Below are 24,213 nucleotides of genomic sequence, written 5' to 3' on the forward strand. Positions count from 1 at the left end.
TCCAGGCAAGAAGTGCCTGCAGCTCGAACCAAGATATCGTAGGTGGAGGTGGGGAGAAGACAGGAGACTCTGGATGTACCTTCAGATAGAACTGACGGGATTTTCAGACCAGTTGGAGAATGAGGGAAGAGCTTGGTGACTTTAAGGATGGAGTGACCATTTGCTGAGCTGGTCCAGACAGCGGAGGAGGGTATCGGGGTGGGGAGAGTTTCGGGAATTCCGTTGGGATAGGTTGCGTTTAAGACGTCAAATAGAGATGTCGGATAGGTGATTGCAGAGGCGGCTCTTGCACTGAGGCTCTTGATTTTGGAGTTGTCGATATTAGATCAAATGGAAAGCCATGAAGCCAGATGAGATCACCAAGGAGTGAGTGATGATACAGGCAAGAAGCGAACCCAAAGTGAGGTAAGTAGAAGAAAAACCGGGCGTGTGACTTTGTAGGAGCGAAGTAAAAATAACATTTCAGGGAGGAAGAAGCGATCACCTCTGACAGATGTTGCTGATAAGTCAAAGAAGAGGAGAAAAAGAGAACTGACCATTGGCTTTGCAGTGTGGGAGTTAGCAGCAGCCCTGTGAGCAGTTTCGGGAGCTTGGTTGGGTCAAAAAGCATTTGACAAAATCCAGCACCCTTTTGCGATAAAAACTGAACAAACGAAGAATGGAAGGGAATTTCCCCAACCTGATAAAGGGCATCTACTAACAGCATACTAAATGGTGAAAGGCCGACTGCTCTCCCATGAGCAGAAACTAGACAAGGATGACCATTCTTGCCCCTTTACTTGACGTGATGCTGGAGGTTCTACAGCAGTTAGGCAAGGAAAAGAAAGAAAAGGCCCCCAGACTGGAAAACAAGTCGTAAAACTATCTCTGTTGGAAGATTACTTCATTTTGTATATAGAAATCCCTTTTTCTGCACCAATTGGGATGGTCATGTAGCTTTTTTCCTTCAATTTACTAATGTAGTGTAAACATTGATTGATTTCATACGTTGACCTTGCATTCCTAGGGTCGATCCCACTTGCTCATGGTGTATAATCCTTTTCAATATGTTGTTGAATTTGAGTTGCTAGTATTTTGAGGATTTTGCATGCATATTCATAAGGGATATTGGTCTGTAGATTTTTTTTTTCTTGTGATATCTTTGTCTGATTTTGGTATCAGGATGATACTGGCCTCATACAATGAGGTGTGAAGTGTTCCCTACTCTTATATTTTTTCAAAATATTTGTAAAGCATTGTGTTAATTATTCTCCAAACATTTGATTGAATTCACCAGTGAAGCCATCGGGTCCTGGGCTTTTCTTTGTGGAAAGTTTTTTGATTACTAATTCAGTCTCTTTGCTTGTAAGAATCTGTTCAGATTTTCTCTTCTTTTTTCAGTCTCAGTAGTCTCTGTCTCTCTAATACTTTTTCCATTTCATCTAGATTATCTAATTTGTTTTTATAATTTTTTTATTTCTTCAAAGTCAGTAGTAATGTTCGTTCCTAATTTTAATAATTTGGGTAGGTAACAGTTTGTCAGTTTTATTGATCCTTTCAAAGAACCAAATTTTGGTTTTATTGCTTTTCTCTATTTTAAGGGATGCTGAAATGTTGCAATTAATTTCTCCACTAACTAGGAAGTGTTAGTTTATTCTAAAATTTTAATATTTCCCTCCTAATCGTTTGTATTAGTCAGGCAACAGAATGTGTTTACATACACACGCACACATATACACACACGCACGTACACACAGAGATTTTAAGGAATTGGATCGTGTGATTGTGGAGGCTTGATAAATCAAAATCTGCAGGGTAGGTGGCAGACTGGAGACCCAGGGAAGAGTTGCAGTTTGAGCCCAGAGGCAGTCTGCTGGTGTTACCGAGTCCTGCAGGACAGGCCAACGAATCAGAGACGAGGTGCTGAGGCAAGGAAGACGACTTCATTTGCAAAGCCGGCAGATGGAGAAGATGGCAGACTAGTGTCTCTGAAAAACCATCTTATTGGGGTCTGGTTGCCACTTTCTTTCATAGAATCAGCGAGGGCGAGGTGGTGAGGGAGTAAAGTATAAGGGCCATCAGTCTTTTCAGAACATCTCCTGAAATGACCAGCCTCGGGGAGGGGATGTGTTAATTTCTTTTTTCTTGCAGCCATTCACAGGTGGGCAGGGTTCCCTGAGGCAGGCCACTGTGTATGATTATAACAACAAAAGCAACGAAAAGCAAAGGTTAAAGTAAAAGAAACAGATCCAAGGTGGAGTTCGTTGGATTTATCTCTTCCTTGTTACAGTTGCAGAAATCCTTCTTGTTCAGGGAGAGGTTAGTCTCTTCTATTAAGGCCTTCAGCTGATTGGGTAAGGCCCACCCACATAATGGAATGTAATCTGCTTTATTCCAAGTCTCCTGATCTAAATGCTAACCTTATCCAAGAAACACCTTTACGAGAAGCATCTAGAATAATGTTTGACCGTCTGGGCACTGCGGCCCAGCCAAGCTGACACGTAAGATTAACCGTCACATTCCCCATCCTGTTATTCTACTTTACCTATATCTGTGGTAATTATTGCAGTGAGGAAAAATTTACCCTTAGGAGATTTAATATGTCTTCCACATCAAGTGTTTCCCTCACTAAAAGAAGTAATTTAAACCGTACAAGTCAACAACATGGAATGGATTTGTGACGTTTCAGTCGATTACTGCCTGTCCCACGAAACACCCTTAGTATTCTGGTGACGTCAGATCCCAGCCTGTGCCACTGCGCTCGCGGGCGGCAGCGCACCTCACCTAACAGCACACCTACGTGCACAGGATGTGCCTGCGTCCACCTTCAGCACGGGGCACCTTCTCTGGGTCTAGGACCACTCTGGAACATAGCCACAGGAGTTCCGAGAAATGCTACCATCTCATGAGGTCTTTTCCAAGGACTATTTAATAGAGGAATTTCTGAGACCCTTCACCTTGCCCCTCATCTACCTCTACACTGCATCTCCTGAGTCCACGGAAGGGATTACTGTGCAGACAGAATACCATTGAACCCCAAAATGGGAATGCCCAGGGTCCCTGTTGATCTAAATGAGGCCTATACTCAGTGAATACATTTGATTATTTTCACTTTCTCTGATGTGCGTAAAATCAAGCACAAAACAGCATATATAAGTAGCGCTTTCCCTGATGACTGGTTACATTTTTGAAAAATACATTCCATGTCAAAATGATCAAAGTTGACTCTCTTGAAAAAGTAACATTGTAACACTCCAATAATTGAATGTCCGTTTGTATAAGAATTATATCTTAAAACCATATTTAGTGAGCCATCACTGATGTGAATATACACTGGTTTGTAGTGTAACACGCTGTATTTCTTAAAGTTCAGCGTATTTATCAATAAAAGAGGTTTGGCTGTTACTAGTGGGAGGAAGGAAAAAGCTCACTGACTAGGCAGTGTAAGTTGTATATTTGCATAAAATTAATAAGGTGAAGGTAAATTGATAGTATGCTGTAAATATGAATTGCAAAAGTCGCACCTTTGAACGTGTGTGTGTGTGTATATTTATATACTTAAAGTATATACACATGTATATATACCCACACACATGAATTATTAGGAGTAATTCATTTCCTGCCCTAAGCTCTCAACAACTTCCTTTAGCTTTGGTGGATGGTGTGAAAGTTAGTGTTTTTGGTCTGTGTGTCTCTGCACACACGCATATGCTGGCTTCCAAAGGGTGATTGCTTCTCAGTGGTAGAAGCGCAAGCTTTAATGATTCTCTCCGCTTTTTCCTACTACAATACAAAATAGTCCATATGAAGAGTAATTGGTTTTTTCTTTAATTGGTAAGAATTGCAGAATGTTTTTGCTCTGTATAATTCATTATAGAAATTATGTTATAAACAATTCACAAAGCACTGCTTATCATGCATCTGTCTTCAAACATAATTTCTTGCAAATGATCTCCTAAAAAATCATCAGTTTTTCTCCCCTTCTGCCCCTGCTGGAGCATGTCATGCATTTTTTTAAAAACAAGATCAGTTTGGGGACTTCTATAAGTTAAAACTGTTCTTCTGTTTAACTACAGTGTTTACCGTAAAGTTCAATAAAAACTAAACCATCCGTTTGCTGTTATTTCTTTTAAAAGCTATTATTTATCCATCTCTACTTCTGTGTTTCTTCCGAATCCTGTCCCTTATTTGTCCAGTGTTTAAACACCAGTGAGCCTCTAGTTATATTGCCTATTTTATAAATCTAGCAAAAATTCCCATTTGTTCCAATATTCAGTCATTTTATTAACGAATGTTATGTAGGTAACTACAGCTATGTCAAAATTTACTGCCTTAGTATTTTTTCCAAAAAAATAAAATTTATACAAAGAGAACATTTAGAAGCATTCTTTCAAAAGTGGTACAGGTTATTTCTTGAACAAGAAAGAACTCTGTGTAATCTTGACATGTCTAGAATACTACTTGGAAATACTTTCTCGGACAGAAAGAAACCATTTCTGCTTGGAGAATTTTAGGTTGCATAGACTCAACTTAAAAAAATACATTAAAATTTCAAATCCAATTTTACCCCTTTCAGAATTATATTTTTATATTAACTTTTATGTGTGCATACTGTATTTTCTCATAATTTCGAAAGAGTAAGTTAGAACTCATTTCTTTATTAGCTGGCTGGAAGATTAAATTCTCATGTGGTTTTTCTATTTTTTTTAATGGTAATGCTGTGCTGTGCTTTAAAAATACTGTTTATGGTATCAGGAAAACTTTTTAAGACCTAGGTAATTTTTTTTCTTGGAAATTGCAAGTTGATATTTTATATTAGCTTCCATGATTTCATTCGGTACTTTGAGTTTCTATTTTTATTTTTAGCTGGAGATGAGTTGAAAGATTCAAGGGTAATTATGGTATTTGAACATTTCTTTATACTGAAAGCAACTTTTGTGTCTGTGACATTCCAGAGGTGAATTTTCCTTGTTTGAAAGCCATTTCCCCCTTTATATACAAAATTACCATATGTATGGCTAGTTAATATAATCCATGATAACATTTAGGTTTCTTCCCGCCCCCCAACCGCCCCACACTGTTTTATAAGATGGATGTAGAAGGTGACTAATCCAGCCACTCCACATCTCAGTAACTTTTATAGTTTACTGTTCACGTTGCTTTTCAATTTAAACTTCCTCCCAAGATTTCTGCTTGTTTGTTGTTTTAAGATGTTCTTAATTATCTTTCTTTGTCTTTGGGATAATTTTATGATGGGCATAGTATGGGAACATCACTTCAACAGTAAGTTTGTCTTAGGCTAATGTTACTACATAGTCTTTACATGTCCCTTATGTTTATATCATTATAACAAGATGGGCATTATATTCAAAATGTTGATTTTAGTGGAAATTTTCAACATTCTGTTGTCAGGAGCCTGTTGGATAATAATTCCCAGCCGCTTAGTTTTTATTAGTGTCTACGTGAGTTTTTTTTAAGTCTTCTTTAAAAGTTCATTCATAGTAATATTTTTCTCTTCCTTTTTTTGGATAAATTTATTTATTTATTTTATTTATTTATTTTTGGCTGTGTTGGGTCTTCAGCTGCACGCGGGCTTTCTCTAGTTGCGGCGAGCGGGGGCTCCTCTTCGTTGCGGTGCGCAGCCTTCTCACTGCGGTGGCTTCTCTTGTTGCGGAGCATGGGCTCTAGGCACGCAGGCTTCAGTAGTTGTGGCGCGTGGGCTCAGTAGTTGTGGCTCACGGCCTCTAGTGCGCGGGCTCAGTAGTTGTGGTACATGGGCTTAGTTGCTCCACGGCATGTGGGATCTACCCAGACCAGGACTCAAACCCTTGTCACTAGCATTGGCAGGCAGGTTCTTAACCACTGCATCACCAGGGGAGTCCCTCTTCCTTGTTAAGGTGCCTATTGAACTCATTCAATATTTGGTCAAATTAATCCATTGTTTTAAGAGAATAACTTTCATCCAACATTTTTGGCAGTTCTCCCAATTTTTTTTTTTGAAAAGCACATTTAAGGTGAGAAAAAGATCATTTAAATGCTTATTTTTACCTTCTTTTAAGAAACTAAGCACTTTTCTTGGTTGTGTTAAAATAAATGTATTTCTTCAAAAAATCAGGAAGTTTAGAGTGGACCCTTCTGTAGATCTCTAATTTTTGAGGTGCCTATGACCAATATTGCTCTGTTATAATTCAAGCAGCTTTCACTGAAACTCTTCTTTCCCAATCTACCAACATCTGTAGCATTTAACATCTTAAGAGCTTACATTCTTAAAAACATTGGGGATGCATAATATCTGATGTTATTATATCAGATGGGTTACAGAAGTGTAACGAGAGATGGAAACTGTGCCATTTGAAAAGTCCAAGCGGTCACACAATAGGATCTATTTTCTTGTAGTTAACAGAAAGGCAGGTCGCACTCTCATTCACACCTGTGATTTTTGAGGCTCTTGGTGTTGGTGGTGAGTTACCTTGGCTCTGCTGGCGGTGGGGGGGGGGGGGCCTTTTGTGTTAATGGAGATGACTGCCCATAAGATGATCGTGTATTTTTTTTTAATAAAATGTCATCATAAATGTCAAAATTTTATGAAAAAGTAAGATCATTAAAATGATAACTATTTAAATTATAAAAATTTACACTGAAGTTATTTATGGGAGCCAAAGAATATGATAACAATTTGTGATTTAAAAAAAATTTCCTATCAATTTGATTAGTTTAGTTGTAAGTTTTCAAAACCCAGACTCCTTCTCTTTTATCATCTTCACTTCTTAGGTGAGACTGCTGGCTCTCTATTTATTTACCTTGACCTTTGGTCTTTAGTGTTTATACTGTATTCTCATTAAAAAAATTTTCCATTGTTTTTACTTTCATTGCTTTTTAAGTATTTTAATTTATTGGCTATTTCTAACCTTTAAGAATATAAAACTTTGATCTATTACCATAATCATTTCAAAATACAGAAGACTGGAACCTGCCTCTGAGACACAGTCAAAATGTATTTTCTGTCATGTGTTGGTATAACCACACAAATACAACTACCAGTACCGGATTTCATTTGTTTGGTGTTTTTGTGTGTGTTTTTTTTTTAATTGTAAAATTACGTAATATTATGGAAACTTTAAAAAAATAGGACAAAATAGTTGCCTACAGCCCTCTTTCCCTAATACAATCATTGTCTGCTTTTATACTTTTTTCTGTATCCATACCAATTTTTATATTAGTAAAGGTAAAACTCATAGTATAACTATGACTGTCATATATGTCCAGTTTTTTCCATTTATTAGTATACCAAATGCAATTCTAATGGTGCCGTATAGGCTTTTTAAAAATATTTTATTCTATATCGGGGCATAGTTGATTAACATTGTTGTGTTAGTTTCAGGTGTACAGCAAAGTGATTCAGTTATACGTATACATGTATCTGTTCCTTTCAAGTTCTTTTCCCATTTAGATTATTACAGAACATTGACCAGCGTTCCCTGTCCTATACAGTAGATTCTTGTTGGTTATGTATTTTAAATATAGCCGTGTCCTCAGCCCCATTTCTTTGAAAAGGTGTTTTTCATAATTAATCATTCCCATACTTTGTATGCTTTGGATGCTTCAAGTTTTTTTTTTTTTACTATTAAAAATATCACTAACATTTGAAATTATAGGATGGTTAAGCATAATATTTATCTACAATTTGAAGCTAATTTTAATACCAAATGAGTCTTAATTCACATATGTAAGCATTAAATTTAATACACTTTTGATGAATGGTGTTATATCAATAAATTTAGTGAAGTAGCTTTGAAAATAACCGAATCACAACTGCCTGCGTTTAAGTTTTTTTCTTTTACTTAAGAGAAATGTCAAAGTCGAATCAGATTAGAAGTACTTGCTAAAAAATCTTAGTTTCTACTCCTGAGCCTATGTTGTGAAAACCCTTAAATTACAAGTATTTGGAATAATTTCGATTCCCCTAGTAGATCAGGAACTCTTTGAGGGCAGTGACACTGTTTTATATATTTTGTATTTTACACATCATCTTAAATACAGAGGAGTAACAAAAATATATTTAGTTATATTTGAAAAGTATCTTCTAACAGAAAAAGAGCTTATAATTTTTAATCCCTAAATTAAACTGCTGCTTCTCTTTGATCATTTTTTCCTGTTATTTCATAAAGTCACTGAAGGCTCACCAGTTTTTCTCTCATACATCTATGTGTGTGGAATAACATTTCAAACTTTGTTCTTGACTTTCTTTCATCTTTTAATATTTGAGCCAAGGCCTTGGCAATTGTTTTCTTTTTCTGACACTAAAAGAAGAGTTACTTAAACCTGTAGATCGTCATGCCTGCCTCGTACGTTGCTGTGAGACTTAAATGAACTAATGCACGTAAGTGCTTCAGATGGTGTCTGTCATCCAGTAAGTTCTCCACAAACACCCACTAACACCACCACTCCTTCTGTTGTTTTGGTATTAATATTACTAATAAGGGAATGATCTAAACTTAGACCAAGAATCACCTTTTTCTGGTCATGACATCATAATTAACTATCTGGTGCTTCAGTACAAAGTATGTATTCATATAAAGTAGGAAAAGGATTGTTCAGTAAGTATTTCTGGGACCACTGGTTAATTACTTAGAAAACTATAAAGTTACAGCCTCACGTCACAAACTTGATCTCCTAATCACAGCTGAGTAATTCCAGATGGATTTAAAACATTAAGTGGAAAGCTATGTAACCTATTTTTTTTTAATTTAAGAAAATTTGGGTATTTATCAGACTAAAGGGTAGGAAAGTCATAAAAGCAGTGGAAGAAATGACAAACCAAAGAAGTTCACAGATTCAAATACATAAACCTTTAAAATTTCTTTGAAAAGGAAAACTGAAAATCTTAAAAAGTCTTTGCAACAAATAGGGCCAAGGGCTGTGACCTTAAAAGATACATGTATGTGTATATATGTTTATGAAGACCCCAATCAAAAAATGATCAACATGTATTAACCAGCAATTTACAGAAGGAATAAATGCAAATGAGTAATAAACGTGAAGGAGAGTTCAACTTTACTATCAGTTAAAATGAAATGATACACAGTTTTTCACTTGTCAGATCACTACAGATTTTTAAATGGTTAGAAGTCCTTCAATGAAAGAATGGTAATAGGGGCAGTTGTACTTGGAAATGTACACTGTTATTAACCAATCTGAGAAGCATTTGGACAAGATCTGTCAAGCTTCTTGCAATTTGCCCTAATAAAGTCATCAGTGACATAGAGTAACAGGAATGTACAGGGATGTTTATTGCTGTCTTGTTGAAATAAGGAGCAAATAACAAGCAACGTAAATGTCATCTTTTATAATAAAAAAGTAAATTTACTTTAAAACAGAACCATACAACTAGATAAGTTAAAAGCCATCGTAAATTATTCCTGCTGGAAAATATTAGATAAGAAGTGTCTCCCTGTGATGAAGGGCTGACCTGCAGCTGCATTCTCACTGTGAAGCCACTTTCCTATTGTAATAAAGTAAACACGCTGTTCCTTAAAAAACACAAATCTTTAGCAGCTGTGGGTAAGAGCCCTGGAAAAAGCCTGTCCGTAAAAATGTTGAGCCAATTATAAATTACAAAAATGTGAGGTATAAGGAAAAATACACTTTGTACGAAACTCTTCCCTTACTCCAAACTCCTTGTTACTGCTGCTCTCCTGCTCCTCCTCTTTAAAAGCCAGCTTTTGCTAAGGCTTGTGCACAGGCAACAAACTAGAAGTAAATACGTTCTGGGTTATTTATTCACATTTATCGGAAGGAACCTTGTGCCTGCTTTCAGTTTAAGTACACATTCTTGGTCATCCTTTTAATAAGAGAACCACCTAAGGCCTGAAGGCCAGAAATTATTAACCCCTTTTCCTGACATAAAGGTCGCTCTCCTTTAGGCTTAGACTTAACCGAGGTGTGCTGACGCGTCACTCACTGTGTCACTGAAGTTTGAAAGTTACAGTCTCTTTGCGGCCTTGAAAGGCAGGCCCAGTGTGCCATCACCTCTGGCCACCTGGTTTGGTTTTGCTTTTATCTGAGAGGATACCTTTTGTCATACCTTTTGTCATATCCTCTGTTGTTCTGGGTTGGGGAGTTTTCTGACTCTGTTTTTGTGTATGTACACGTGTATATGCGTGTGTGCATATGTATGCGTATGTGTGTGTGTAAATGTGTGGTGTCAGTATGGACCATATATAGATGTGTGTGTTGAGGAAGTGAGGGATCATGGGGAAGGAGGACAGGAGGGAAGGATGCTCTCTAGATTTAAATATAGGAACAGAAGCAGCACCACCCTAGAAAGAGTATCTAAGAAAAAATGAAAGGATAGTTAATGTACACTTAAGTCTTTGTTTTATTTCTTTAAAAATGCCTTACCACTTTAATAAGGTACTTTTAATATTTATCATATTTAAATCTGGCTTTACTATTTTGTGTCTTTCGTAGCATTACCCAATTAAAAACATGTAAGCCCCTTCATTTGTTTTTCCCGTTCTTGCTAGACGTGTGCTGTGGGAACACAGGGGACACAGCATGTTTAGGTGGGACGTAGTCAGGTACTGGTCTCTGTCTAGTCTGTAAGGCATTTACCATATGCTAGGCACTGAGCGAATGCTTCACATGGGTAGTTTAACCTTAATGACCCTGTGAGGGGTTGACAGTATCCTTATGTTAAAGCTGAGAAATGAGCCTTAGAGAAGTTTTTAAACAGTTGGCAAGTCACCCAGTTAGTAAGTAAGCCAGTGACCCAGGCCTTTCCCCCTCCAGTCTGAGCCTTTAACACTCAGGGAGCGGAGCTCCGATTGGATCCGTATGGACCTGGCTGACTTTTCCCTTTGTTTTGTAAATGAGGCATGGGGCCAAGGTACTCAAGCCTCAGAACCTGTGGGAATTCCACTTGCCTGGTCGTGGCCACCTGGAAGACATGTGAGCGAGGTCAGGGCCGTGTCGTGTTGCGTGGGCGCGTGTGGTGACATCCCTGCTGCGCTGGCCCGGGCGCAGGGGCCAAGCAGCTCCGATGCTCCCCAGGGCTGCTTCCAGCCCTGAGCCTTCACGGATGCAGTGTTTTGTCCTTTTGTCTGCCTCTTACATTTCTCTTGTGAAAATACCAAATGCGTTCTGCTTCCTTTGTTGAAATTTATGTTAAGAAAATGAAACAGGAATGATAGTAGAGTTTTGGGGGTTGCCTTTTTAAAATTCTGTTTCGAAAATTTACTTTTTACTTTGATCAAGCACCTATTCTGTACCAAGCGCTGTACAACTTGCATCCCCAAGCCATCCTGTAGACCAGGGTCCTCCATCCTTGATGTCCATCGAGATCTCACATTAGAAATCTGGCTCCCTTCTCTCTTTCTCCCACTATCTCATTATTGTTTATGATGGAAGTGAAAACTTCAGCTAATCATAAAGACTCCATTAGGTAAAGCGCTTTCACTGAAATTCAGGATTTAGCTGGGATTCGTGGATCAGGAATCTTTCCGGTTTTCACTTTTGGGTTCATTGTGGGTGAGGCATTTACGTCTTAGATCCATTTCTGTGCCAGACATTTGTAGTGATTTGATAATTGTTTTTTCATATCGCCTTTATTTTGAATATTATTAATTTTTAAATCTAATAGTAATATTTATTTTTCATGTACCCTAAAATTCACACAGATCAGTTATTACATTATTATGTTTTATTATAAAATACCTTTATTAAAGTTTTTTCTGTTTGTCAAATTTGATCAGTATTCTTTTTAAAGAGAATCTATTTTTATATGTTTTATAATTATACTTGCGTCTTTTTTTGTACTACGGAGCTGATAGAGAATATGTATCATATCTTAATAAGCGGGCTGTTTTCCCTCCCTTTAAAGTCTGTATTTTGAGAGTGTTGGTTAGGCCAAGAATTCTTGAATGGTGTGTATGGTAAATATCACTATTCTAGAAAAGGCATAAAACCAGAATGATATAACAACATGAAGCAGAAGCAGAATGAAATGGGAGTTGACTGAGAAAAGGAACTTTTGCAAAGCTGCTTTTCTAAGCCAACATTTCAAGTGACAGTGGTGAGCTGGAGGGGACCGTTTAAGCAGACAGGAAATTTATTTAAATACTCGGAAAGCTGTTTAATAAAAGATGACATGGTCTATTCATAAGAGTGCACACTTGTGGCTCTGAAACTTATTTCCAAATTTCAGTAGCCTTCAAATTATAAAAGCATAGAATTTCCGTAGGAGAAGAAGAACTTGGGGCTTGGTCATTTGCTCCACCCCCTGGGGTCTCATAGCAGTTAAGTAACTTGCTCTTAGTGACAGGCAGGTTCTGTCTGCCGGATCTGTGCAGAGGCCTGTTCGACACTGTGCTCTCCCTAACTTTAGTTTTCTTTCTGTTTAACAATAGATGCTGTCTGTGGCACAGGTATGCTGTTAGGCTGTGCTCAGAATATAGCATAAAAGATTCTAGTACTTCTGAGTGGGAATATTCAGCATTTATATTTCAAGTGATTTTAGTGCTTTTAACTTTTTCTTATCAAATGTGTTCATCAGTCAGTCTGTGAAAAATTTTCTTTATGACGCCTGACCTCCTTAATTTGTCTTATCACGTAGTTATTTTGGTTCCTGATTTCGGAAGATAATTCTTTATGATTTGGAACCAAATAAAATATATGATATTATAACTATATAATTAAATGTTAGATGATTCTCTTAACAGTTGTTTTTATGAAATAGTGGAACATCTATTTACCTTTATTACTAAGTGCACTTGTAATGATATTATGGTGAATAAAATCCAGCCCAACTTTGAGGGTGTTTTCTTTCTGTATTGTGGTGGGGTCTCTTTTTTTAGTTCTAATTGCTAAAAATAGTTTTTTGTATTTGCAGCTGGTTTTAGAAGAAGTTTCCGTCTTAGTAGAAAAGATAAGAAGACAAATAAATCCATGTATGAGTGCAAGAAGAGTGACCAGTACGACACAGCCGATGTGCCCGCTTATGAGGAGGTGACACCCTATCGACGGCAGATGAATGAGAACTACAGACTCGTTGTCTTGGTTGGTAAGTGATTGTTTTGTGTGTGATGCTGAGGAAATAAGTGAGACAGTGGGAATTTAACTTCAAAGAGAACAATGCTGGAAATTTTCAAGCTAAAAAAATCTCATCTTAACACCTTTTCTTCGGCCTCTAAAATGAAACCTTTAGTCTTTTTGTACCTGTGACATCGAGGAGACTTTCAAGACCTCTGGGCCACGGCGTTGGCATCTTACTGGACCCTCTGTGGGACAGGGGAGAGCAAACACTGTCACAGTGTATTCAGCATATCAGGGCAACTAAATAATAGAAATGAAAAAATTTAATGTAATCGCGTTTCTTTTGATTCATTTTGAGGCAGTAGCCATGGTATAAGCTTCCTATGGGTTTAGATCTTTGATGAAGTTCTAGCGTGTTTAAAGCTAGAGTTAGGGAAACTGCGAAAAGTATACGCGGGGATTTCCATAAATATTGGTCTGATTTGCATTAACATCCTAGCAGACGTCTCGTCCAGCCTTTAAGATAGGAGCAGACACAACCGTCGTGTCCCCCCCACCACCCTTGTTTGTGTTTCTTTAAAAGTGTGGTGACAGGTGTATAGGCTCCAAGGATCAAAGCCAGTGATTTGGGGGGAAAATTTGGAGCCTGGAGTCTATCTCTTGTTAATTGTGCCTTTATAATCTGAAGATGACAGTCACGCGGATGAGAATAGATGGAAAAGCTAAAGAATCCCCCTCCTTATTAAGATGGGGTCCTTTGAAGGTAACAGCATGTTCGTAACAGACGGTAGGTGACCAGTAGGAAATGATGCCGCTTCTCACATCCAGTGGCTCTGGAGGGGATCATGGCATCGCCAGATATTCCCACTGTTTGCACTATTTAGAAATACGTATTCACACACTCCAAGGTTTCCTTTATTGACCGTCTCTGTATACTGGACCCTCACCCCCTCTCCAGCCCCACCTGGAAGGATGTTCTCCGTAGGTCTTTTTGTTGCCTGGAGCGCTTACAATGCCCCAGCTTCCCTCCTTGTGGAGCTGAGCGAGCGAGAGCCCAAGCCTTCCCCAGTTCCAAGTCCTGTTACCTCGTACTTGGGCTCCTTGGACCTCCTGCCCCTGTCCTCGCAGCGCCCCTGTCCTCGCAGCACCCCTGCCCCGAGCCACCCCTCAGCGGCACCAGTCCCTGCAGAGTCCCTCCCAGCCCTGTCGCATACCTGCTCTTCACCCGGGGTGAGGTGTACTTTGTGATAAAAGGGCAGGGATAGTGTGATTTCCTACGTCCCCTTAAATCTAGATGACCCTCTCTAGTCCAGGAGTTATTATTACAACTATGTAACCTTTGGTTTTCTCTACGGGATCTAATTGAAAGAAGAAAGTAGGATAAACCTTGCCTTTTTTTCTTTCCTATAGGTGCTAACAATTAAAAAAAAAAAAAAAAAAAAAAAACCCTTTCCTTGGGGCTGAGGAAGGGGAGATAGATGAGGATAAGTTATAAGTCTGAATACTAATCCAGGGAAGAATAAAATTAATTACAGAAGCAACTAAAGATAGTTGCTGATTATGGAAAGGAAATAGCCACCCCCTAGAATCTTCCAAAGGAAAGGGGGTGGGGAAAGCTCGGCCTCAAACAGATAGAATTAATCACGGGTTTCTGTGAAATGGTGCTGTTTGCAGGTGTCACTCCCCAGCCCTTAAGGAAATTCCTAGTATCTGTTTTGTAGATTCCTTGACACTTTTCAGGAATAGTTAATCCTGTTACCTGTGAATAGAGACAGTTTTGTTCCTTCTTTGTAGGACTTTTTAAATTCTTGCCTTATTGTATCTCCTCCTCACTCCAGGCTCCCCGGCATGATGGTGAATGGCAGCGGTGCTTTGTCCTCCTTATTGAGGCAGTATTCAGTCTTTCACCAGGAAGTATGATACTACCTATAGGTTTTTAAATAGATACCCTTTAGCAAATTAAGAAAATTCCCTTCTATTATTAGTTTGCTGAGAGTATTTATTATGAACTGATGTTGAAGTTTGTCAAGTGGTTTTTGTCTGCATCAGTTGAGATGATTATATGTTTTCTGTCATTTGATTTGTTGAAATGCTGACTCATATGGATTGATTTCTGAATGTTGAATGAGCCTTGCCATTCCCAGCACAAATCCACTAAGTCATGACATATTAGTCTTTTGTACAGTACTCCAGTTATCTAGCCTGCAGTTTTCTTATGATGATTTTGTCTGCTTCTGTATCAAGGTAATGCTATATTCATAAAACATGTAGGGAACTGTTTCCTTCTCTTCATTTCTCTGGGGAGTTTCTGTAGAACTAGTATTATGATTTTTTTAAATGTTTGGTAAAATTCCCGAGTGAAAACACATTTGGGCATGGAGCCATCTTTTGGGGTACATCTTTAACTACAAATTTAATTTCTTTAAAAAAAAACAGGGAGGTGGGAGAGAGAGAGAAGGGTTGGAGAGAGGGCAAGCAAGCATGTAAGAGAGTTCATCTACACACACACACACACACACACACACACACACACACACACGACTGTTAGGTTTTCCTTTTTATTTTTAACATCTTTGGGAGTATAATTGCTTTACGATGGTGTCTTAGTTTCTGCTTTATAACAAAGTGAATCAGCTATATGTATACATATATCCCCATATCCCCTCCCTCTTGCCCCTCCCTCCCACCCTCCCTATCCCACCCCTCTAGGTGGTCACAAAGCACTGAGCTGATCTCCCTGTGCTATGCGGCTGCTTCCCACTAGCTATCTATTTTACATTTTGTAGTATATGTATGTCCATGACACTCTCGCACTTTGTCCCAGCTGATCCTTCCCCCTCCCCGTGTCCTCAAGTCCATTCCCTATGTCTGCATCTTTATTCCTGTCCTGCCTCTAGGTTCATCAGAACCACTTTTTTTTTTTACATTCCATATAAGTGTGTTAGGATACGGTATTTGTTTTTCTCTTTCTGACTTATTTCATTCTATATGACAGACTCTAGGTCCATCCACCTCACTACAGATAACTCAATTTCATTTCTTTTTATGGCTGAGTAATATTCCATTGTATATCTGTGCCACATCTTCTTTATCCATTCATCTGTCGACGGACAACTTTATCAAAGATAAGGTGACCGTATGTGCGTGGGTTTATCTCTGGGCTTTCTATCCTGTTCCATTGATCTATATTTCTCTTTTTGTGCCAGTACCATACTGTCTTCATTACTGCAGCTTTGTAGTATAGTCTGAAGTCCAGGAGCGTGACTCCTCCAGCTCCATTTTTCTTTCTCAAGATTGCTTTGGCTATTCGGGGTCTTTTGTGTTTCCATACAAATTTTGAAATTTTTTGTTCTAGTTCTGTGAAAAATGCCATTGGTAGTTTGATAGGGATTGCACTGAATCTGTAGTTTGCTTTGGGTAGTATAGTCATTTTCACAATGTTGATTCTTCAATCCAAGAATATGGTATATCTCTCCATTTGTTTCTATCCTCTTTAATTTCTTTCATCAGTGTCTTATAGTTCTCTGCATACAAGTCATTTGTCTCCTTGATAGGTTTATTCGTAGGTATTTTATTCTTTTTGTTGCAATGGTAAATGAGAGTGTTTCCTTAATTACTCTTTCAGATTTTTCATCATCACTGTATAGGAATGCAAGAGATTTCTGTGCATTAATTTTGTATCCTGCTACTTTACCAAATTCATTGATTAGCTCTAGTAGTTTCCTGGTAGCATCTTTAGGATTCTCTATGTATAGTATCGTGCCTTCTGCAAACAGTGACAACTTTACTTCTTCTTTTCCAATTTGGATTCCGTTTATGTCTTTTTCTTCTCTGATTGCTTTGGCTAAAACTTCCAAAACTATGTTGAATAATAGTGGTGAGAGTGGACAGCCTTTTTCTTGTTCCTGATCTTCGAGGAAATGGTTTCAGTTTTTCACCATTGAGAACGATGTTGGCTGTGAGTTTGTCATATATGGCCTTTATTATGTTGAGGTAAGTTCCCTCTATGCCAACTTTCTGGAGAGTTTTTATCATAACTGGGTGTTGAATTTTGTCAAAAGCTTTTTTTGCATCTATTGAGATGATTATATGGTTTTTCTCCTTCAGTTTGTTAATACGGGGTATCACGTTGATTGACTCGCATATATTGAAGAATCCTTGCATTCCTGGGATAAACCCCACTTGATCATGGTGTATGATCTTTTTAATGTGCTTTTGGATTCTGTTTACTAGTATTTTGTTGAGGATTTTTGCATCTATGTTCATCAGTGATATTGGCCTGTAGTTTTCTTTCTTTGTGACATCTTTGTCTGGTTTTGGTATCAGGGTGATGGTGGCCTCGTAGAATGAATTTGGGAGTGTTTCTCCCTCTGCTGTATTTTGGAAGAGTTTGAGAAGGATAGGTGTTAGCTCTTCTCTAAATGTTTGATAGAATTTGCCTGTGAAGCCATCTGGTCCTGGGGTTTTGTTTGCTAGAAAATTTTTAATCACAGTTTCAATTTCAGTGCTTGTGATTGGTCTGTTTATATTTTCTATTTGTCCTTGTTCAGTCTTGGAAGGTTCTGCTTTTCTTAGAATGTGTCCATTTCTTCCAGGTTGTCAATTTTATTGGCATAGAGTTGCTTGTAGTGATCTCTCATGATCCTTTGTATCTCTACAGTGTCAGTTGTTACTTCTCCTTTTTCATTTCTAATTCTATTGATATGAGTCTTCTCCCTTTTTTTCTTGATGTGTCTGGCTAATGATTTATCAATTTTGTTTATCTTCTCAAAGAACCAGCTTTTAGTTTCATTGATCTTTACTATTGTTTCCTTCATTGCTTTTTCATTTATTTCTGATCTGATCTTTATTATTTCTTTCCTTCTGCTAACTTTGTGGGGGGGTTGTGTTCTTCTTTCTCTAATTGCTTTATGTGTAAGGTTATATTGTTTCTTTGAGATTTTTTGTTGTTTCTTGAGGTAGGATTGTATTGCTATAAAACTCCCTCTTAGAACTGCTTTTGCTGCGTCCCATAGGTTCTGGGTCGTCGTGTCTCCATTGTCATTTGTTTCTAGTTATTGTTTTATTTCCTCTTTGATTTCCTCAGTGATCTCTTGGTTATTTAGTAGTGTATTGTTTAGCCTCCACTTGTTTGTATTTTTTAAAGGTTTTTTCCTGTAATTGATATCTAGTCTCATAGCGTTGTGGTCAGAAAAGATACTTGATATAATTTCAGTTTTCTTAAATTTACCAAGGCTTGATTTGTGACCCAAGATATGATCTATCCTGGAAAATGTTCTATGAGCACTTGAGAAGAAAATGCATTCTGTTGTTTTCACATGGAACGTCCTGTAAATATCAGTTAAGTCCATCTTGTTTAATGTATCATTTAAAGCTTGTGATTCCTTATTTATTTTCATTCTGGATGATCTGTCCATTGGTGAAAGTGAGGTGTTAAAGTCCCCTACTATGAATGTGTTACTGTCGGTTTCCCCTTTTGTTGCTGTTAGTATTTGCCTTATGTATTGAGGTGCTCCTTTGTTGCGTGCATAAATATTTACAATTGTTGTATCTTCTTCTTGGATTGATCCCTTGATCATTATATAGTGTCCTTCTTTGTCTCTTGTAATAGTATTTATTTTAAAGTCTATTTTGTCTGGTAGGAGAATTGCTACTCCAGCTTTCTTTTGATTTCCATTTGCATGGCATACCTTTTTCCATCCCCTCACTTTCAGTCTGTATGTGTCCCTAGGTCTGAAGTGGGTCTCTTATAGACAGCATATATACGGGTGTTGTTTTTGTATCCATTCAGCCAGTTTATGTCTTTTGGTTGGAGCATTTAATCCATTTACATTTAAGTTAATTATCGATATGTATGTTCCTATTCCCATTTTCTTAATTGTTTTGGGTTTGTTATTGTAGGTCTTTTCCTTCTTTTGTGTTTCAGGCCTAGAGAGGATCCTTTAGCATTTGTTGTAAAGCTGGTTTGGTGGTGCTGAAATCTCTTAGCTTTTGCTTGTCTGTGAGTTTTTTAATTTCTCCATCGAATCTGAATGAGATCCTTGCTGAGTAGAGTAATCTTGGTTGTAGGTGCTTCCCTTTCATCACTTTAAATATGTCCTGCCACTGCATTCTGGCTTGCAGAGTTTCTGCTGAAAGGTCAGCTGTTAACCTTATGGGGATTCCCTTTATGTTATTTGTTGTTTTCCCCTTGCTGCTTTTATTATTTTTTCTGTGTATTTAGTTTTTGATAGTTTGATTAATATGTGTCTTGGTGTGTTTTTCCTTGGATTTATCCTGTATAGGACTCTCTGCGCTTCCTGGACTTGATTGACTATGTCCTTTCCCATATTAGGGAAGTTTTCAACTATAATCTCTTCAAATATTTTCTCAGTCCCTTTCTTTTTCTCTTCTTCTTCTGGGATCCCCTATAATTCGAATATTGGTGCATTTAATGTTGTCCCAGAGGTCTCTGAGACTGTCCTCAATTCTTTTCATTCTTCTTTCTTTATTCTGCTCTGCGATAGTTATTTCCTCTGTTTTATCTTCCAGGTCACTTATCCGTTCTTCTGTCTCAGTTATTCTGCTATTGATTCCTTCCAGAGACTTTTTAATTTCATTTTTTGTGTTATTCATCATTGTTTGTTTGCTCTTTAGTTCTTTTAGGTCCTCGTTAAACGTTTCTTGTATTTTTTCCATTCTATTTCCAAGATTTTGGATCATCTTCACTGTCATTACTTTGAATTACTTTTCAGGTAGACTGCCTATTTCCTCTTCATTTGTTTGGTCTGGTGGGTTTTTACCTTGCTCCTTCATCTGCTGTATGTTTCTCTGTCTTTTCATTTCGCTTAATGAAAAGCTGTGTGTTTGCGGTCTCCTTTACACAGGCTGCAGGTTTGTAGTTCCCGTTGTTTTTGGTGTCTGCCCCCAGTGGCTAAGGTTGGTTCAGTGGGTTGTGTAGGCTTCCTGGTGGAGGGGACTGGTGCCTGTGTTCTGGTGGATGAGGCTGGATCTTGTCTTTCTGGTGGGCAGGACCACATCCGGTGGTGTGTTTTCGGGTGTCTGTGGCCTTATTATGATTTTAGGCAGCCTCTGTGCTAATGGGTGGGGTTGTGTTCCTGTCTTGCTAGTTGTTTGTCATAGGGTGTCCAGCACTGTAACCTGCTGGTTGTTGAGTGGAGCTGGGTCTTAGTGGTAAGATGGAGATATCTGGTAGAGCTTTCACCGTTTGATATTCTATGGAGGTGGGAGGTCTCTGGTTGACCAATGTCCAGAGCTCAGCTCTCCCATCTCAGAGGCACGGGCCTGACACCTGGCCAGAGCACCAAGACCCTGTCAGCCACACGGCTCAGAAGAAAAGGGAGAAAAAAAGAGAGAGAGGGAGAGAGGGAGGAAGAAAGTAAAACAAAGTTATTAAAATAAAAAATTTTAAAGCCATTAAAAATTTTTTAAAAAAGAAGAGAGCAACCAAATCAAATAACAAATCCACCGATGATAACAAGCACTAAAAACTATACTTCAAAAAAAAAAAAAAACGGACAGACAGAACCCTAGGACATATGGTAAAAGCAAAGCTATACAGACAAAAATCACAAAAAGAAGCATACACATACACACTCATAAAAAGGGAAAAAGGAAAAATATATATATATAAAAAGGAAGAGGGCAACCAAATCAATAAACAAATCTACCAATGATAATAAACTCTAAATACTAAACTAAGATAAATATAAAACCAGAAATAAATTAGATGCAGAAACCAAACCCCAAGTCTACAGTTGCTCCCAAAGTCTGCTGCCTCAATTTTGGGATGATTCGTTGTGTATTCAGGTATTCCACAGATGCAGGTACATCAAGTTGATTGTGGAGCTTTAATCCGCTGCTTCTGTGGCTGCTGGGAGAGATTTCCCTTTCTCTTCTTTGTACTCACAGCTCCCAGGGGCTCAGGTTTGGATTTGGCCCCGCCTCTGCGTGTAGGTCGCCATAGGGTGTTTGTTCTTCGCTCAGACAGGACGGGGTTAAAGGAGCCGCTGATTCGGGGGCTCTGGCTCACTCAGGCCGTGGGGCGTGATGGGTACGCAGTGAGGGGCGGGCCTGCGGCGGCAGAGGCCGACGTGACGTTGCACCAGCCTGAGGCGCGCCGTGCGTTCTCCCGGGGACGTTGTCCCTGGATCCCGGGGCCCTGGCGGTGGCGGGCTGCACAGGCTCCCCGGAAGGGGGGTGTGGATAGTGACCTGTGCTCGCACACAGGCTTTTTGGCGGTGGCAGCAGCGGCCTTAGCGTCTCATGCCCATCTCTGAGGTCCGCGCTCTTAGCCACGGCTCGCGCCCATCTCTGGAGCTCCTTTAAGCGGCGCTCTTAATCCCCTCACCTCGCGCACCAGGAAACAAAGAGGGAAGAAAAAGCCTCTTGCCTCTTCGGCAGCTCCAGACTTTTCCCTGGACTCCCTCCCGGCCAGCCGTGGTGCACTAGCCCCCTGCAGGCTGTGTTCACGCACCAACCCCAGTCCTCTCCCTGCGCTCTGACCGAAGCCCGAGCCTCAGCTCCCAGCCCCGCCCACCCCGGCGGGTGAGCAGACAAGCCTCTTAGGCTGGTGAGTGATGGTCGGCACCCATTCTCTGTGCGGGAATCTCTCTGCTTTGTCCTCCGCACCCCTGTGGCTGCGCTCTCCTCCATGGCTCCGAAGCTTCCCCCTCCACCTCCTCGCAGTCTCCGCCTGTGAAGGGGCTCCTAGTGTGTGGAAACCTATCCTCCTTCACGGCTCCCTCCCACTGGTGCAGGTCCCGTCCCTATCCTTTTGTCTCTGTTTATTCTTTTTTCTTTTGCCCTACCCAGGTACGTGGGGGGTTTCTTGCCTTTTGGGAGGTCTGAGGTCTTCTGCCAGCGTTCAGTAGGTGTTCTGTAGGAGCTGTTCCACGTGTAGATGTATTTCTGATGTGTTTGTGGGGAGGAAGGTGATCTCCGCGTCTTTACTATTCCACCATCTTGAAGGTCCTCCCTAGGTTATCTTCTTGAGTGAGCTTTGCTGTTTTGTCTGAAGGAATTTGTCCATTTCATCCAGGGTGCCAATTACAGAAGCATAAAGTTGTTCATGATGTTCCTTTATTATCATTGAATGGGCTGTAGTATCCTGTGGTAGTGTCCCCACTTTCATGCCTGTTATCATAATTTGTGTCTTCACTCTTACATCAATTATCTATCGTTGTATAATAAGTTACTGCAAACTTAGTGACTTTCAAATAGCAAAATGTGTATTGTAGGAAGGTTTCTGTGGGTCAGAATTGGGGAGTTTGGTCATGACTTAGCTGGTCCTCTGTTCCACGGCCCCAACGGGGCTGCAGACGTATCTGGGGGCAGAGGCAAGGGTCTCATTTGAATTCTAGACCGATGAAGGATCTGCTTCCGAGACCACGTAGTGTCGGCAGGATTCACAGGCCACCCCTAATTCCTTCCCACTTGGGAGCTGCTTCGTCAAAGTGTGTGAACTGAGGAGGTAATCGAGAGTCAGCCCAGAGCCGGAGGCCACAGCCTCACGTGGCCTGGCCACACATTCCACATTCTGTTGGTTAGAAGCAAACCACAGGCTTCACTCACATTCACAGAGAGGGAGTTTACACAAGGGTGTTACGAGCAGGAGGTGAGGGTCATTGCTGGCCTTCTTGGAGTCCACCTGCCTAGCTCTTTGTCCAATTTGTTGGTCTTTTATAGCACCAAATTTACATTTAACATTTTAAAAACTTTTCACAATTTCATTGATTTCTGCTCTTTATTATTATTTCCTTTCTCTGCCTACTTTGGATTTATTTAATTTCTCTTTTTCTAGTTTTATCAAGTTGAATCTTAGATCATTGAACATAGTTAATTGCGTATAAATTTAAATTTCTCTCTAAGCACTGCATCCTACGAATTCTGATCTATTGTGTTTTTATAACATATCATTCAGATCAGAATATTTTCTAAATTCCTTTGTAACTTCTTTGACCAGTGAATTGTTTACAAACATGTTATTTAATTTCCAAATACTTGGGGATTATTCAAATATCTTTTGGTTATTGATTTCTTGTTTAATTTCATTATAGTCAGAGAATATGCTTTGTATGATTTCAATTAAGTTTGTCAGAATTTTTTTTTTTTCCGGCCCAGAATATGGTCTGTGTTGTTGAATGTTCTGTGTGTATTTAAAAAGAATGTGTTCTGTTGTTGTTGAATAGAGTATTTTATAAATATTATTTAAGTCAACTTGGTTGATAATGTTATTCAGGTCTTCTATATTCTTACTAATTATTTGTCCATTTGTTCTGTTAATTGTTGGGAAAAGACTTAAATTCTCTGTAACGGTAGCTGTGTCTGTTTCTCTTTTTACACCGGTCCACTTTTGTTTATAGATTTAGAAGCTCTGTTGCTAGGTAGATACACATTTAGGAATATTATGTTTTCTTAATGAATTCACTCTTATTATGTAATACTCTTTTTTACCCCAGGTAATGTTCATTGTTCTGAAGTCTGCTTTGTATGATACATAACGTAGCCACTCAGGCTTTCTTTTGCTTATTATTTGCCTGGTACATCACTTTCTGTCTTTTTACTTTAACCCATCTATATGTTTATTTTTTGCGTTTTTTTTTTTTCAGACAGCATAGTATTGGGTCTCATTTTAGTTGTCCAGTCTCACCATCAGTGTCTTTAATTGATATGTTTAAACTTTAACATATATGTTTATATGTATATATTAAATAACAGTTTTAAGTCTACTGTTTTATTATTTGTTTTCTGTTTGGCCATTTGTATTTTTTTTAATTTTTCTTTGTTCCCATTTCTGCCTTATTTTGGGTTATGTGACTATTTTTTCTTATTTGATTTTAATAAATTTGATGACTTTTTGGCTTTATCTCTATGTGTAATTATTCTCTAGTTGTTTTCAGGGTTTTTCCTTATCTTTGCTTTTTAGCTGTTGGATTATGATGTATCTTTTATTTTGAGTTTAACCTGTCAGGATTTCCTGGACTCCTCAAATCTGAAAATTTATGACATTCACCAAATTTTAGAAATTTTTGGCCATCTTTTTTCAAAGACTTCTTTGCCCCAGCCTCTTTCCCCTCTCCTTCTGGGGCTCCAGCAGCACATATGTTAGACCCTTTACTGTTGTCTCACAAGTTTTTCCAAGTGTTTCTCTGTTTCTCATATTTGATCATTTGTATTGGTTTATCTTCATGGCCTATGACT

General features: G+C 38.8%; 1 protein-coding gene across 11 annotated transcripts in view; it reads left to right on the forward strand.

Annotated features, from left to right (window-relative positions):
* The window catches only part of MPP7 (MAGUK p55 scaffold protein 7), a 284,418-nt gene that overhangs the window by 213,531 nt on the left and 46,674 nt on the right, over positions 1 to 24,213 (forward strand). For all 11 annotated transcript variants that reach the window (XR_003003786.1, XM_024750109.1, XM_024750112.1 and 8 more), the window contains one exon: positions 12,869 to 13,039. Coding sequence is in view for 10 of the 11 variants with exons in the window: in XM_024750109.1 (XP_024605877.1) it covers positions 12,869 to 13,039 (171 nt within the window). In the remaining variant the exon portion in view is untranslated. The remainder of the gene's footprint in view (positions 1 to 12,868; positions 13,040 to 24,213) is intronic.

This window comes from Neophocaena asiaeorientalis, unplaced genomic scaffold (genome assembly GCF_003031525.2).
Source record: "Neophocaena asiaeorientalis asiaeorientalis breed wild unplaced genomic scaffold, Neophocaena_asiaeorientalis_V1.1 scaffold4, whole genome shotgun sequence".
In the NCBI taxonomy this organism is placed as follows: domain Eukaryota; kingdom Metazoa; phylum Chordata; class Mammalia; order Artiodactyla; family Phocoenidae; genus Neophocaena; species Neophocaena asiaeorientalis.